The sequence below is a fragment of the Ambystoma mexicanum genome, chromosome 4q (assembly GCF_040938575.1).
Source record: "Ambystoma mexicanum isolate Mex_15411 chromosome 4q, UKY_AmexF1_1, whole genome shotgun sequence".
Taxonomy (NCBI): Eukaryota; Metazoa; Chordata; class Amphibia; order Caudata; family Ambystomatidae; genus Ambystoma; species Ambystoma mexicanum.
Genome location: NC_090928.1, coordinates 1233720791 through 1233738783, shown reverse-complemented (window position 1 = coordinate 1233738783; position 17993 = coordinate 1233720791). Strand labels below are relative to the sequence as shown.

The window sequence follows — 17993 nt, the reverse complement described above, 5'->3', positions numbered from 1 at the left end:
ATAATCTGGTGTTGGAGATCGGTCTGTAATTCTTGGGGTCAAATGGGTCAAGGGATGTCTTTTTTAGAAGTGGCTTGACATGCGCTATTTTGAAGGCATATGGGAAGATGCCAGAGGTGAGGGATTCATTTAGAATGGCTCTTGCATGTTCTCCTGCAAAGGTAGATGAGACTATTTCTTTCAGGACAGAGGCTGGGCAGGGGACGAGGGGCAACCCAGAGGGTTTACTGGCTGTTAGTAGGTCAAGGAACTCGCCTCTGTAGTTGGGTTTGAAGGAGTCGAAGGTAGGGAAACTCGGCATCAGGGCAATGGGATCAGGGGGGTCAGTGATGGGGAGGTGAGGCAATTTGGTGTTAAGGGATGTCGTCCTGTCAAGAGCGGTGTTGTAGAAGTGTAGGGAGGGGGAGTCACAGAGTGATTGTATGGGGGTGGATTGGGTAGAGAAGCAAGTGGGTTTGATGAATTCTGATATGATCATGTGGAGTTCTTTGCTGCGGTTGCCACAGTTGAGAATTTGTTTATTGTAGTATGCTTTTTTGGCCTTTCGGATTTCAGCTTTGTAGTTACGGTGGTGCAGGGCGAACATGGATCTGCTGAGATCGGATTTAGATGCTCGCGATTTCCGTTCAAGAGAGTGGACCATTTGGGATATGGTCTATTGCGTGAGGAAGCGGGGTGCGAGGAATTAGTGAGTCATTGAGCCAGGAATCAAAGGACTCGATGGTTAAAGGCTCTATCGGGGGGAGCGTTGTAGGTGGGTGAAGAAGCAGGGCTTCGGCTGGGTCGGGAAGGATCTTGACTTTGTTCTAGCATTTGAGATTCTGGGAGGGGCGGGGGTGTGGATAGAGAAAGGGATGGCATAGTGGTCGGTCCAGATGAGTGGTTTGGGCTGGGATAAGTAAACCAGGTCATGAGAGCTGAAAATTGTATCAAGGGTGTGCCCACCTGAGTGGGTTGGACCAGTCGTATGATAGGAGAGGTTGAGCAATTCAAGGCTGTCAACCAGCGGATGAGTCATGGGGTTATTGGGGATATAGAACCAGATATTAAAGTTTCCTAGGAGTGTAAGGGTTGCATGATTTACTTGAATAGTAGCTATTGAATCACAGAGGTTGTTGGCGAAATGTCTGTCGTATCCAGGGGGTCTGTAGATGAGGAGGAAGCTGTGGGTGAAGGTCGGTGGTAGAGATAGTTTAACTAGAAGGGATTTACAGGAGGCAGTGCATGTCTGGGATTCAACGAGTGAGACAGAGAAATGACGATTTTAGAGGACTGCCACTCCACCACCTGTGGAGGGTCTACTGTGGGCGATGAGCGAGTAGCCAGGGGGGAAGGCTTTGTGTGCTACAGGGGCAAAGTCATCAGAGAACCAGGTTTCTGTGATAAAAATGAGGTCTGGCTTGTCAGAGGATAGGAGGTCAAAAATGCAGTGTCTGTTTCTTGCTACTGAGCGGGCGTTAAAGATGATGCAAGTGACTTTGTGAGGGGATGTGGGTTTTGTGGTGCTCATCGGAGTGGGGGCTTGAGGGACATGGTTGCACGGTGGGGTGGTGGGTGTGGTAGGAAAATTCAGGGGTTTTGAGACAGGTTGAGGAGGGGTACGGGAGGGGCTGGGTGCCTGAGTGTCTGCTGAGAGGGTTACATCGATGGGGGGCGAGAAGAGTGGGTGGGCAGTGGTAGGAATGTGAGAGACAAGGGGTGGGTCAGGGGGGTTGGGAGGGTGGTGAATGGGTTGGATGGTGTGAGGGGGTTTAGGTGGGCAGATTTTGGAATGAGTCGGGGGAAGGGGGTTTAGGTGTACAGGGTGAGAAGTCAAGAGAAAGGGGGTGGAAGCTGGCGGAGGGGGAGATAGAGAGGGGCATGCAGGGTGGTAGGGGAGGGAGAGGATGGGAGGGTAGGCTGAGGCAGAAGTGGTGAGGAGTAGAGGGTCGAGGGAGCGGACCAGTCACGTTTTCTGCATTTCGTGGATTTTGGTGCCATAGGGGAGTGAGAGAGGCTGGGGGGTTAGAGGGAGGGGGAGATGAGGCTACCGTTCTAGGAAGCGTGAGACACGCTACATTTAGAGAGGGGAAGGGAGATGAATGGGGTAGTTTGTTGGCAGGGATCGAGTAGGGATTATGGGGGTTGGAGGGGGTGATAGGGGAGGTTGGTAAAGGGGGTGGTGTGTTCCCCAGTGGGCTAAGGGGGCGGGAGTGGGCAGCATGGGAGGGTGGTAGAGAGGGAGGGGAGTTCCTCAGAGGGCACAAGGGTGGAGTGGAAGTGGAGGTGGGTTTGCGCTGTTTGGAGCGCCAGAGGGCCACCCTTGCTTGGGAGTTCGATTGAGGGGGTGGTGTATGGGTGGGGGTATTAGGGTGTTCTCAATAGATGTCAGAGGCAGAGTAGGAGTCGATGTGTTAGGGTGGGATGGGGAGAGGGGGTTAAGCACTTGCAGGGGCAGTTGTTTGGCGCACCAGTGTGCTCCTCTGATCTTAGAGTTGGATGAGGGATGATGGCAGGAGCGTGGGTGAGCGGCATCTGAGTGTATTGATGTACGGGGGGAGTGGATGGGGTTTGCGATCAGGTGGGGAATAGAGGGGGGGATCGTTAAGTTGGGTGCAAGAGCACAGGCCATGCGCCGCGAGGGAGATGGGATGGGGGTAGGTATGGTGCAAGGAGGCTAGGGACCGGGACTGGTCGGAGAGGGGGTATATCAAGAGATGGGATCTCTATCCTGGGAGAGGTCAGTGAAGTACCTAGAGGTTGATGAACTCGTAACAGTAGATTTATAGGCGCAAGATGTACAATCTGCGTCTAGATTCTGGTCGCCGGGCAGTGGGAGAGGGCCAAAGCGGGTGGCGGTAGGGGGTTCCAAGTGAGCGGTCGAGGCAATTAAATGACAGAAATATCACAGTGTGCACTTTCTAGAAGTGCATCAGTCACAGTGGGCACTTTCTAGGTGCAGATTAAGCTGACAGGAGCAATTTTAAGTGAGCAGCGCAGGAAAATGGATTACAGTATTATTTATGGGGGCACCCTCTAGATGTGAATCAAGCTACCAGGAACAATTTCTAAGTTACAGGGGGTACTTTTGAGATGAGAATCAATGCAGCAAGGGTACATTTCTAAATGTGTGGTACAAATAAATCAGGAGTTCTAGGTGAGTGATAGAGGCAACTAAATCACAGAAATATCACAATGTGCACTTTCTAGATGCGGACTGGGTCAACAGGAGCAATTCCAAGTGCGCAGCGCAGGCAAATAGATTATAGTACTACTTAAGGGGGCACCCTCCAGATGTGAAGCTACTAGGAACAATTTCTAAGTCCCCGAGGGTACTTTCTAGGTGAGAGTCAATGCAGCAACAGCAATTTCTAAGTGTGTGGAACAAATAAATCACAGTAATATCTCGGAGGGCACTTCTAGGTGTGAATCAAGGTAACATTAACCAATCTAGGTGTGTGGGACAGGCAGAATAAAACACAGTAAATATCTCAGGTGGCACTTTCTAGATGCAAATTAGGCTAACAGGAACAATTCTAAGTCACAGAGGGCGCTTTCTAGATGAGAATCAATGCAGCAAGAGAACATTTCTAAGTGCGTGGAACAAATAAATCACAGTAAATATCACCTGCTTAGAACAATTTCTAAGAGTGTGCGACAGGCAGAATAAAACACAGTATAACTCCGGGGGCACTTTCTAGGTGTGAAACAGGCTAACAGGATCACTTTCTAAGTGTGTGGGACAGGCAGAATATGACACAGTAATATCTCAGGGTACTTTCTAGATACGAATCAGGCTAACAGGATCAATTTCTAAGTGTGTGGGACAGGCTGAGTAAAACACAGTAATATTTCAGGGGACTTTCTAGATGCGGGTTAAGCTAGCAGCAGCAATTCTAAGTGAGCAAGTATTTTCGCAGTGGGCACTGTTTGGATGTGAATCAATGTAACTTTCAAGGAGTGGGAATCAAACGAGGACAGAATTTTAGCGTGTGACAGGGACGGTTTTTCGAACTATCACAGTGGGAACTGTCTACATGAGAATCGATGTAGCGGGAACAAATTCTAGGTGAGTAGCCTAGGCAGGCAAATCACCTACAGTAACTCACAGTAATAGCACAGTGTGTACTTTCCAGAGGTAAAACAGTGTTGCAAGAACAGTTTCTAAGTGAGCGGTACAGGCAATTAACTTACAGTACTACCATAGTAGGCACTTTCTAGATATGAATCAATGCAGCGAGAGTGGATTTATTAGAAGTCAGTCTGAACACTTCCTTAGGGAGTGAAGTAGGCTAACATTTACAGTGTTTGGGTAGTTTGCAAAGTGGTAGGGCTTCCAGGGTAGAGTGATTGGTCTTACCCCAGCCTAGCCCCGCCTACCTTGGTAGTCGCTGCTGGTTGATGGCTGGCCGCTGGCCTCCCCTGCTGATACCTGCAGACACGATATGGAGCTGCCTCAGTAGGAGCCGCCCTTTGCCTTGGGGCCCTTAGCCGTAGGGGCTGCATAGGCAGAGGCTGCCCTGGGAAGCTCAGTTATGACCATCAAATACACCAATCAGGGACAGTGGGTGGGCTGGGAGGCGGGAGGAACAGGGAAGTGAAAGCGGGCTCGGGAGGGAGTGGAGAGGGTGCACGGCGGGGCTGGGGGCCTCAAAATCAAATGAAATACAAGGCAAAGGCCCAGAAGGGTCTTCTTGGCCAAACACTCACCTGATGGCAAATTTGGAAAAGAGCTTAGTGGTGCAGTTTTGTCCATGGCGAGTAGAAGGGTGTTGTTATAAAGTTACAATAGGGTACTCAGGTCACAAGAGGTGCGGGAGTAGTTGGTGATTGGCCTAGGAGTGGAATCATGTTATCTGGAGTGATCTTTCTGGTATTTCTGGAGTGTGTTGCTAGGGCTAGTTGTGTGGTAATGTTGGGGGTGGGGCGTTGGGTAGGGTAAAGGTGATTTGTTTGTTTGTTTATTCATTTATATTGCGTGCCAGGTCCGAAGTTATAAGGTGATGACGTTGTAGTCAGACAATGGGCATGGGTTGTTGGATGTGATATGCGTGTTCAGATCTGCGAGCCAGTCGAGAGTCCGCCCTTCTCATGTGTTGGGAGGCAGATGCATTGGGTGAAGCCGAGCGATGTAATTGTATTGTTAATGGCTGTGGCGTTGTGGTCTGTATGGTCATGGAAGCCGAGGTTAAAGTCTCCTAAGATGATTATTCTGAATGAAGGTTTGGTGTTGTTAGCTAGGATGGTGGCTATGTCCCCGTCAAATGAAAAGAGTGGGCCAGGGGGGCTGTAGATGACATGAAAAATTATAGCTGATGTCTTTGCGAGGAATAGTTTGAGTGAGAGTGTTTCACCTGATAGGAAGGTTTGGTTGGATAGTTCTTTGAAGGTGAGAAGCTCACTAGATACGAGTGCGATGCCACCTCATTTCAAGTGTTGTTGTTCTTTCCTGTAGATGGTATAGCCCTCTGGGATGGCTAGGGAGAAAGATAGGCCAGCGGCTGCATGGAGCCAGGTTTCAGTGATGAAGAATAAATCTAGTTTATTGGAGGTAATGAGGTCGGAAATATCCAGAGCATGGGCTGGGAGGGACCTAGCGTTGATTAAGGCTCCTATAATGTGGTCAGGAGGGGGCAGATGGTAGTCTAGTTGGGCAGTGGTGATGGGGGTGACATCAATCGCAGAATCAGCATATGTACATCCATTATCATCAGCACTGGCAGTAGGCGGCCTTATGCTGCATTCAGATGGCCTAGGTATAGGTGTTGCATATATGCACACATTATCATCAACAATGGCAGTAGGCGGGGTTGCGCTGCATTCAGATGGCCTAGGTATAAGTGTGCCATATATGCATACATTATCATCAACAATGGCAGTAGGCGGCGTTGCGCAGCATTCAGATGGACTAGGTATAGGTGCGGCACTGATCATGGGGTCAGCAAATATGCATACATTATCATCAACAATGGCAGTAGGCGGCGTTGCGCTGCATACAGATGGACTAGGTACAGGTGCGAACCTAGTCATGGGGTCAGCATAAATGCATGTATTATTATTAGTAAATGTTGTTAACTGAGTTACCCTGGGATCGTTTGGAGAGGGTACAGGTGCCGCCCTGTTCAGAAGCAAGTCGATATGCATACGGTTGTTAGCAGGTGCTATTAAGTTTGTATTATAAGCGTTATTCGTAGTACGGTTTGTTGGCAATGTTGTACTGGCATCATTTGCGCGTCGAACCACTGTGGCGGTAACTGCCGGTTCGGCATGCAGCATGCTGGCCTTTGTAATTGGGGTGGAAGAGGCGGACTGTAGGGAAGCGCTAGGTTCTTTTAGATAGGATGCAGCTGTGTTCCAATGTTCCATTATCATATCAGGGAGGACGGAGGTTGAGGGGACCGCATCGTTCACGATGCTGGGCGTGTCAGCTGGAGCAGGTGCTGCGCACCATTCGGCTGGGCGCTACTTCTGTGACACAGACGCAAGGACGTTATCGTGCAAGCATGCTGGAGACTGTGCTATGGTACGGTGAGCGGGGCCTGCTTGGTCAGGTTTGTTAGGTATGGTGGTCCAGGTTGTTGCTTGACAGCTTTGTGGGCGGGACTTGAGCGTTGTAGCTTTCGGATCGCTTGTCCTAATGTCGGGGCTGTGGCTGTGTGTTACATTTGCCTTGGAGGCATTTATGGATGCCAGGGGTAACTGGGCATCTGCAAATGTAGGTGAGGATAGGATGGCAACGGTCTCATGAGTTATAGCAAATGAAGGACGAAAACCGGGGCGATGACTCAAGTGGTATGTGGAGATGCGGCCAGATAGCCGGGATAGAGGGGACATTGCTGGTGGGCTCGAGCTTGTGGTTCTGGCCGTGAGTCGGTCATTCTGTTTTTCATGGTGTTAGATAGTTGCTGGATGCTGGATCGGGGCCTACTGCTTTTAGCGTGTTGTGTGGCAGGAAGGGTGAAGGCGAGATTTCTGAAGAGTCGGGTAGCCTTGGACTTTCTTTGCTTGTTGAGTTGTTAGTCAGACAGGTTGTCGGATTGGGTGTTGCCCACCAGTGGCCTGACAGGGACAGACAGGAAGCAGCCTTGTGAGTGGGCCTTTGGAAAGGGGCAGCTTCGCCTACCGGCTCTCCTCCATTGGTGCACTTACAGGCTGTAGGGGCCAATTGCAGACGATGTAGGAAGGCGGTAGGACTGGTACACTTGCCTTGGAAATGGCGGCGGCCATTTTGGTGTGGCTTCCTGCCATTTCGGGCGCAATGGATTTTAATTTGGTGGGGTCCTTGCTGGAGGGCTCAGGGGGAGGTGGGCTCAGCGGGCACATGGGCACAGCAGTGCTTCTCATATGCGCAAGCCCAGGCATCGATTCCCAGGTGGTGTGATCTCCAGGGATGTGGTTTTGAAATGAAGCTGTCCATGAGGTTGCTCCTGGATGGAGGTGAGGCCGACAGGGCCAGAGAGAAAGCAGCCTTGTGAGTGGGCCTTTTGAGGGGGCCGGCTTCGCCTTCCGGCTCTCCTTCATTGGTGCACTTACAGGCTGTAGGGGCCAATTACAGACAATGTAGGAAGGCAGCAGGGCTGGTACACTTGCCTTGGAAATTGCGGTGGCCACTTTGATGTGGCTTCCGGTCGTTTCGGGCGCAATGGATTTTAGTATGGGGGGGGTCCTTGCTGCAGGGCTCAGGGGGAGATGGGCTCAATGGGCACATGGACACAGCAGTGCTTCTCAGGTGCGTGAGCCCGGGCATCGATTCCCAGGTGGTGTGCTCTCTGGGGCTGTGGTTTTGAAATGAAGCTGTCCATGAGGTTGCTCCTGGCTGGAGGTGTGGCCGACAGGGCCAGACAGGAAGCAGCCTTGTGAGTGGGCCTTTGGAGGGGGCCGGCTTCGCCTGCCGGCTCTCCTCCATTGGTGCACTTACAGGCTCCTGGGGTCAATTGCAGACAATGTAGGAAGGCAACAGAACTGGTACACTTGCCTTGGAAATGGTGGCAACCATTTTGGTGTGGCTTCCGGTCGTTTTGGGCGCAATGGATTTTTAGTATGGTGGGGTCCTTGCTGCAGGGCTCAGGGGGAGGTGGGCTCAGCGGGCACATGGGCACAGCAGTGCTTCTCATGTGCGTAAGCCTGGGCATCGATTCCCAGGTGGTGTGCTCTCCGGGGCTATGGTTTTTAAAAGAAGCTGTCCATGAGGTTGCTCCTGGTTGGAGGTGTGGCCGTCAGGGCCAGATAGGAAGCAGCTTTGTGAGTGGGCCTTTGGAGGGGGCCGGCTCTCCTCCATTTGGTGTACTTACAGGCTCTTGGGGTCAATTGCAGACGATGTAGGAAGGCAACATAACTGGTACACTTGCCTTGGAAATGGGGGAAACCATTTTGGTGTGTGTGGCTTCCGGTCATTTCGGGCGCAATGGATTGTAGTATGGTGGGGTCCTTGCTGGAGGACTCAGGGGGAGGTGGTCTCAGCTGGCACATGGGCACAGCAGTGCTTCTCATGTGCGTGAGCCCAGGCATCGATTCCCAGGTGGTGTGCTTGCCAGGGATGTGGTCTGGAATCTGGGTAGTAATTACGATTAGCATACCTATCCTGCGGGCACGCTTAAGGAGTTACATATGAAAAGCCTGCCTTTTGTCACTCAGATGAAAATAATTGAGACCAAGTACAGAAAATATTTAATCCTACCTCTTCTTAAATACTATAACGGTAAAATAGTCCCCTGCCTGACATATTAAGCTTAACACAAAACAGCAAAGATTTAGTGGGATATAATAGAAGGTATGTTATGGGAAGCCATCTTAAATCTGCCGAAAGGGGTGCCAATTGTATGTGTATGCTACAAACCGGAGATACAATCTTTAGAGGCAGTGGAAATCCCTACTTCTATTTAACAAGGTGCTCATGCCCCCGGTAGGCTCTGTGTTCTTAATATTACAAGAGATAATGATTAGACAGTCGTACCCAGTTATTTTTTTTTAAAAAGGTGGAAGAGATGCAGAACATACTGGAGAATATTCATAGTAGTGCAAATGAACTGAGGGATATCCCTTTGTGGGTCCAAAAAAAGTTCCAACTGAAGGGCTGGATCAAAACTGGAGCTCGCTCTGTGAATGATAAATTGTGTAGATTTACACACATAATTGAGAAAGGTGGAGGCTTTGTGCCAACTTATCCCAATAAGTAAGGAAGAATTTACAATAGCACAATCGCGCAAACCCCACATTTACAAGAAGTCGCTGAATAGAAAATGGAGATATGACTCTCTGTGCCTAATGTTCAATTTATATCGTACTCGCGAAATAACCAGCATTTGTGCCAAATTTACAGATGCCCCTAGTATGTGTAGGTATTGTACAAAATACTCACAACTTGCGAAACTCTAAAACACCTTTTTGTGATCTGGCCTTGGTTAAAACCAATATGCACTGTGTACTTTTCTAAGTTTGTTGAGAGATTCAAAAATCCCAATGACACCCCAGATACACAGGCCACAGCCCTCCCTGCCACTCTACAAGAGATGAGCTTTGCTCAAGCAGTTAGCTCCCCCACGCACTTCACAGGCCAGACCCTTGACTGGATCATGTACCTCAACCTGCCCATCATGATCACAACCATTAAGCCTGTCCCCTGGACTGACCATTCCCTGATTCAAATATTCCTCCCTTTGGAGTCCTCATGTGCTTGCAAAGAAATCATTTGCCTCCCCATAACCTCTAGACAGTCCCGCAAACTCATAGCGGAGCAGTAGGAACCCACCATCTCCTCCCACCTTGCCACACTGCCTGACTCTAACGACCCCGATTCTATTCTCGCTCCCTACAACACCCTGCTACTACACACACTTGGCCTCCACACACCTTTCAAAATGACACTCCAAAAGAAATCCTCTATTCACAACTGATTCACTGACAAACTAATCCCCTTGCACAAACAGAAACGAGCTCAAGAACACCCCTGGAGGAAGAACCCCTCCAATGATCACAAAGAAGCTGTCCTCTCCTTGGCTACAACATAAAAATATGCCATCATAACCACAAAATCCAGCATCTACAACACCAGAATCAGTGAGGCCAATTCCAACACTAAGGAGCTCTTCAAAATGTTTAAAGCAATCGATTCCCCAGCACACCCTATTGTTAGTTTCCCAATGGACAAAGCCTGGTGCACAACTGTCCAAAAAGCAGTGACAAGCAAAACCCGGGGTCTGGGGTCTAAAGCGTTCGGACCACATCTCGAAAACTAGATGGGATGTCCAGTGGTTGCCAATCAAAGGCTGCATCAAATTCAAGATTCTATCCATAACACACAGATGCGTCCACAACGTTTCGCCTGCTTTCCTCAACCAGCGTATCTCCAAAAGATTGAACCCTCGCTGCCTGCACTCCTCCTCCACTTTGACGCTAGATATTCCTAGATTCACTAGGAAAAAGAGCAGGGGGATCTCGTTTCACTTCCATAGCTCCCACCTTATGGAATGCCAGCCCCCTCTACATCCAAGAAGAACCCTCCTACCTAATCTTCAGAAAAAGACTAAAAACATAGCTATTCCACAAATAAGACTATACTGACTAGGGTAGACATCTCTGATCTTGCCTGTCCTTGCCTGATTTCTGTATATGTGTTCTGAACTTTGTATGTTTCCCTTCATTAAATTGTATCAGCGCTGTGATACTTGCAGGTTTGTGCGCTGTTAATAAATGCAATAAATAAATAAATAAATAACTGTGCGCCCTGAGGCCCATGGGCATGTTGCGTGTAACAAGAAATAAAATAATAGAACAAATAAATGATATTTAGAATTATGTTATGAGTGGGAACCAGATTCCTATATGAATATGGGCTGTTTTAGAAATGAACAAGTAAATACATATTTTAAGTACATGAAAGAAATATCATATAGGATAATTTTAGGATTGTACATAGGGTAATTGTATTCAGATGTATTATGGCGACACATGTGAAAGGTTTATTGGAAAACCAAACACATAAATTATGTATTTATGAAGTGTTCCTGTAAGGTGCTCACAGGGCTGCGAGTTCAATAAAAAGTCCCTCTTTTAAAGTGTATTGGTATGTGTGTTTAAGCAGAATTATTTCCACGCCTGACAGTTTACATCCATAACAAGCCAGGTAATGGCGCCGCCTGTCACCCAAACCACGCCCCGCCCACTCTGGCCAAAGCCCCGCCCTCGGGATCTGCGTAGCTTAAAAGCGGCGCCTGGCGGCCATTTTGTAGGTGCGGTTCTGCCTTCCTAACCCTAAGTCGTGCCGCAGCGCTGGCTCTTGAGGCGGCTGCCCGCTGTTTTACTGACTGACTTTCAGCGGGCACGAGAGCGCAGTATGGGTGTCCGCAGCGAGCAGCAACCGAAAAAAACGTCAGTCGGAACCGTCACCGAAGAGCTATCCAACCCCCCGGCCCGGGCCTTTCGAGAACGCCCCGGTCTCCTTTCCTGGGCCGCAGTCAACCCGATGTTGCTGCGAAGAGTTCGTCTCTGTCAGCCTGTGGAGCCGGGGCGGAGGGCGTCCCGGAGCGGGCCCGGGCAGGGTTTAAACGGGGTCCCGTGTCGCTTCCTTCTGTCAACCCTGCTTATTTGCATTGTGGCATTTATGTGTAACGCGCCACGCAAAAAAAAACAAGCTTGACTGAATGTTTTGTTTCTCGTCACTGGACTTTTTAAGCGCTCTGCAGAGCATAATGTGAACCTTGCTGTCCTGCGTACTCGAGAAGTGGTCCGCAGTCGGCGCCCGGTTCAGACATTCCCTTATTTTATTTTTTATTGTATTAACTGTCTGGCCTCTTGGCCCACCCAGGGAGGCTTCTGTGTGGTAACGCGTGGGTTAACGCTGAAGTTGCTGGCTTCCCGAGGGGACCTCGCTGGTGCTGGCCCCTGCCCGCGTATGCTGCGGTGCGCACCTGCCTCCCTGAGCGGACCTCCAAGGGCAAGTATGCCTGGCTCGTAACCGGCAACCAGGGGTCTCGGCCGCCTCGCTTCTGCTGCTCTCGCTGTAACCCTTGTTTAGGGGCTGCCATCTGTTGGCTTCTCTGTGAGGGTCCCTTCTCTCACCCCTGCGAGTGACACTCACCTCCCGGCTGGCCTGGGCCACGCTGCCTGCACTGTACACCCGGTGGGGTCCCCCGTGCTGATGGTTGATGTAGCTGGCCACCAGGGAGGCTGCCCGAGTAGCCGGGTAGTGGGTCGGCGGGATCTCCATCGTTGCACTAGGAAAGTGCTCGGATCCCGGAAGGCTGGGTGTAGCGAGGGCAGCCCCGCCTGCTGCAAGGGAGTTGGTCGGATGCTGCTTGCACGCCCCGCTCCTCCCATGCCAACGGTCATTACATTGCACATGCCCCTACAGCCATTGTGCAATAGCCATGCATAGGACTACTGTTCATACAACAACCATTTCCTCACTTCTGCTCGACAACCGATTTACTGCTACTCTTTCACTTAAGAATACGTTAAAAGCCCGTCCCAGTTCTGCATCAAGAGCATGCACCCGCCATTAAGACTGGAAACTGGTCAGACTGCACGCGGCGCACTAGGGCAAGAAGAGTTAAACGCCCAATTTTGTCATGTGCCTGCATGCACTTTTACAGTTAAATCTTCGCTCTTCTAAAGTCGGTAAATTGCATGACATTATGTAGTTGTAATCCCTATTGGAGTGGAGTTTAGGTGCGGCTCATTTGCCTTGGAGTGATGTCCCAAAAAAAAGTACGGTGCACACTGGACTACTGGCCAAGAGAGACTCGTGCGAGGCCGGCGTCCCTCTTGGTCCTCCCTAACCACAACACTGGTTTGCAGGCCATTCTTACATGTTTCGCGGATTTTCCCCTTAGGCTCGTGAATTACTACACCCATTCCTTAGCAATCGTCAACTATAAGGATTCCATGTTGTCCTTTTTTGTTGGTACATTGTATTGCATTTTTTTCTTCAAATTTCACCCAACAAATCGATCTTAAACTGTCATTAATCGAACATCATACTTAAGTCCTGTTGTAAATTGACCTCGCCTCCACAGCCCTAATTACATTACCCATGTACGTTGTTAAAGAGAGCGTAAAATACAACTTGGCATGGGTAGTATAGCTCAGCGGCAACGTCTTGGAAGCAAGACGACGCAGTGGAACACATATTCGTATCTCGGGTCCGCGCTTAGAAATATCTTTGGTATTAATATTAAGTGCATTATACACGCAAACGTTAAGGACAAATATCTCCGATTTCCATATTGCTCTATGAATGGAAGCCACATTCCTGCTTTGCATAAATCGTCCATACTTTGTGAAGCCATTCACACGTGGTAGGTTTTCAGGTATTTTCCAATGCGCTGCAGCACAAGTTCTTGCTGCCATTAGCTGGCTTTGTGGCATATGTCCCAAGTATACCTGCCCTCCTTCATTTATCCCAATACAGGGTCTCCGACATCGTGTACTGACTATTGGATGCATCTTGAATAAATTGACTGTCACTTGAATGCGCAGAGATGGATGCATGATGTGCTTTAGGGCACATTAAGCTCCAGCTCTCATGGGAGATATTCTCACTCTTAGACTGTCTTTAGGTTCAGCCAACAATATTACACGATGAATACAGGCTATTGCACGCCATGTACCCCTCTCGGTGCTCAGATAAGATTTTGAAGTGGGAGGTTTTTTATACTACTGATTTTATTACAGTTGAGTAAAATGGTTTCTTGGGTAGTAAAATATATATTTTTTAAACTAATACTGTTTTGTAATGCATTTTTGCACCAAGTTATTCATGCACATTAAAAGATCAAAAGGCAACAAAAAATGCGAGTAGTGTATTCATTGTTATATCATTTTAACCTAGTCATTCACGATGAATGCAATTTCTCCTATCTGTCTGCATCCTTGCATATTTTATCCCAGAGTGGTAACTTTTTCTGTACAAATCCTGTAAGCCCTTGGAATAAAACCCTGCCCACCGGAAGAGGGAGATTTGTCCAGGTTTACCTTGACAGCAGGGTAAAAGCCAGAATACCCTCCATTGTTTGGGATAGAGTTCTGTGGATCTGTCACATATGACAATGTCATCCGTAATTTAAATCCCTTTCTAGAACATCTATCCCTCTGATTAGGTCACTCGTAATAGTTATTTCCCATGGTTGCATAACACAGAACAATGTGGACAGTGGGTACTTCTGCCCGTCCCCCCCTTGCACAACCTAAAATGCACCCATGTAAACCCGTTTACCAAGACCTTTACCCCTAGGTTGGACTATAAATCCTGGCAATAGCACTGGATTTGTGCTGCTACATAGTTTTACAAAGGTTCTGTCCACTGCACAAAACCCACTTCCCAGTTTAGGGACCACTGTCTTCAATCTTGATGCTGGTATCCTCTTAAGGTTTAATGGTGATATTGGCTTATACAAGGGGCTTGGTGTCAAGTCTTGACCTTTGTAGGAATACCGTAATTAACTCCTCATGGAAATATGCTGGACTAAATCGCTTCTCTTAAATATTATTGAATACTTCAGTTAAGGCTGCCACCGTTTTCACAAAACGGTGATGTGCAACCATCCTCTACTGGGAATTTCCCAGGCTACGTATGACTAGTAGTGTCCAAAGCCTCTTCTGTGGTTATTGCCATTTGACAAGTGACTTTTCTATGACTGGCTACTAGCTTGCAACTTGAATTTCTGTCCCCTGCCAACAACATAGTAAATCCTGGTTACTATGTTGTGGGTGCTGAAAAGGAGAACCCGCTCTTGGTAAACTTTTCCCCAGACCTCTACATAAATACCCCTAAATATTTGCAGCAATTGTTTTCTCTTGTTTTCTAAAGTCTTTTGTTACACTCCTACTCCTTTTTCTTTTGTTGCCACTCATCTCATAGTACAAGGCTGTATTTGCCAATACATATATCCCCTTCCCCTCAAACCTTTTGGCCATTTGTAAAATCGGTGAACATTAACAGTGAGACACACAGTGGCTTGTCATTGCAGTCCAGCCCCCTATGTTCTTATCTGTTATTGCTTTGCACCTTGCTCTGCTATTCTTCGTTCTTATCTTGTATGACTCCATTATTTATCTTTTGATCCTTTCCATGAACCTTAGGCTGCGGCCCTTTTAACCTATACACTGAGCAACTTCTTGCCAATACTTCAGTCATTAGGGTTTTTTTCTTAGTTTGTCTTACTGAATTTTCGGGCTCCTTTCGTTTGTTCCTTCAAGCTCAAGTGGGAAAATGCTTTTTGAAATTTCTGTTCACAGCTGTGGGCATTCAGTTTCTGTCATCTCCTCCTTGTTTTCTTGGAAGTACTGGGGCAATCATGTCTGTATCATTGCGCTTAATTTCAAAGGAGAATGAATATCCCCACCCATAGTGGGTGCCTTCTGATGCCAGCCAAGTTGTTGGTGGTTTCCATTGACTTCACTGATCAAGGGTAAATGTTGAGAGCATAAACAATTTTTTTTGGTGGTGGTTCCTTCCTACTCAATTATTGCTTTGTCTCTAAAATAATTGCTTTCGGCTACCACAGGTCTGGGAACAGTTGGAGGACCTCTGTGTGAAAGGATTGTGTTGCCTGCCTCGACTCCTACGAGGTCTCCAATTATTGTCTTCACTTTTTTACTTCAATTTTATTAGCATTTTTAAACCATCACCACGTAAGCACTGTGTAAAAACTTGGAAGCTGAAGAACACCCGAACCAGCAGATAAGTTATTAAGTAGGTTTATTGTATTTCAATTGCCAGGAACAAAACATTGGCATGTCCTTTCCAAGTCAGCATACCTCCAACTGCCAAGCATAGAATCCCCTTCAGATCACAACACACCAACACTCCACTCACACTGACTTCACTACATTCCATGTACAGTGATGTCATCTCCTCAGCTAGCAAGATACATTACAACACTTCTCCCTCCCTTCCTTTATTGAAATCAGAAATTACACACCAAAACCACCACCAGACAAAACCCCCACATATACGTGTGGCCAGGACGTAATGCACCAACTAGTAACACCACTGGCGACAAGAACTGCCCCCAGAGAACACCAAAACCCCGGACACTACAAGTTAGGTCTAGGAAACGGGAAAGTGCTCCACCAAAAGAATAAGAACCTAACAATACCTACATGGCACCCCCAGAATACTAACAACTGTGCCAATTGGGAAATGTGACACCCCATGTCTACCAACACCAGTCCTCCCTCCATAAACAAACCGTGAGGCCCAACGCAATCTACTAAGTGCTCTCCTAGAACACAACTGGACAACCTCAGAGAACAAAAATAAAAAAACTAAGCACCGCCACCTGTTCCAAGCTGACCCTTGGAACCTAGGTCCTGCCACGACCCAGCGTCCACATGAAAAACTACCTAACAATCCTCATCCCTAAGTGCACAAACCTCCTTCCGTCCTAGTCTGCCCCTTAGGACACCAGGGTGCCACCCCTGGGCATGAACCCCACAGCTCAACAGAGGAACAACAAGCACAACAACGCAAACAGTTCACCACAGCACCCAAAGGTACCCAACACCACAAAATCAAGATCATCTGAGAAACACAACCACCTCAACCAGACACACACCAACCACCACGGACCCCTGGTCCAGCTGACTGCACTAGCAGCACACCTACCACATACCATGGACCCCAGGTCCAGCCTACTGCCACCCGCAGCACACCCACTACATACCTTGGACCCCAGGTCCAGCCTACTACAGAACGCAGCACACCTACACGCCTAGGACCCCCGGTCCAGCCTACTGCGCAGCACCCCTACCCCTGACCTCGGACCCCAGGTCCAGCCACACTGCACCAAGGCAGCACACACACCCAAGACCCCAGGTCCAGCCAACTGCGCGAATGCAGGACACCACAACTGAGAACACAAGTCCCCCCTCCCCCCCCACCTGCACCAATGTGGAACGCACAACAATAAATGACCCCAGTTCCACACACTGCAATGCTTACCTCACGCACCACATGCGCACATCCAAACCACAATAGAAGGGCATACATGCAAAACACTGCATAAATGTGGCATAATATGTAAAACATAATTTAAGCAGTTAGTAAGAGATAACTGTAAGTGCAGCAATTTACAACAACAAGAGCCAAGATACAACGCAGTTCTTAAAAAGAGGGATATGAAACCGTAAGTACCCCCACCCACGAGTCCATCCAAACCCAATGGTGGGAACCCGACCTGTAAGAAAACATTGTTAAACATCTGACAGCTCCAGTTGGTACACATTAAGATCAGACCAATGCCCCTGGTCTGTGCAGGAGAGTACCCCTACCCACGAGTCTAGAGTCCCTTAAGTACCAACACCTGCAAGAAGTTGTTAGACAAAATACAATGCAATTTATGGTAAATAATGCAAAACACAATGTAATTACTGGCACAGTAATACACACATACACAACCAACCTCACTCGCACAGCCAATGAAATCAAAATGAACCCACGCAACCACACCATCCAGACACTCGCACAACATACAGCGCGCGCATCCCTCTCACCCACATGGGCCCATGCACACACTACACAATACTAAAATCTCACTAGTGAAACAGGTTCACCAAACACAGGAACGTCCTCTGCATCAAAACAAACCGCTGCGGCATAGGACCGAACACCTCCAAGGCCCTCGCAGCACAACTCGGGTCGCAGGCTGCAGGCAAGTCTTGTCTTGCGCCCAACGTGATAAAACTGCAGTGTAAACAGTCCACGTCACTGCGTCTTCCCGACACGGGTTCACCACTCCATGTGAAGTCCCTTTGGGTGTCCGCTAACACCCTTTCCATCAGGACACCCAAATCCACATTGTTGCCATGTTTCAAATTCCTTCCGGCAACACGTAAAAGAAAGGAAGTACTAGTCCAGAGCTCTGTACGAGCAACGCAACGAAGCACTTCCTTGCGTTCCAGCCCAACACGTTGGAACGCACACCCAGACCAGGCCGACGTCACTCTGAATGCCGCTCGGCCTTCCAGTGAGCGACACAACCACGTTCCAGCTCCTGGTGCTGGAACGCGTGCCC

General features: G+C 48.6%; 1 protein-coding gene across 1 annotated transcript in view; it reads right to left on the bottom strand.

Moving 5' to 3' along the window:
* LXN (latexin) overlaps nucleotides 1–12236 on the bottom strand; it is a 106930-nt gene extending 94694 nt beyond the window's left edge. The window contains exon 1 of the mRNA XM_069608796.1: nucleotides 12056–12236. Coding sequence (XP_069464897.1) covers nucleotides 12056–12184 — 129 coding nt within the window. The 5' untranslated portion in view covers nucleotides 12185–12236. The remainder of the gene's footprint in view (nucleotides 1–12055) is intronic.
* Between the last annotated feature and the right edge of the window lie 5757 nt (nucleotides 12237–17993).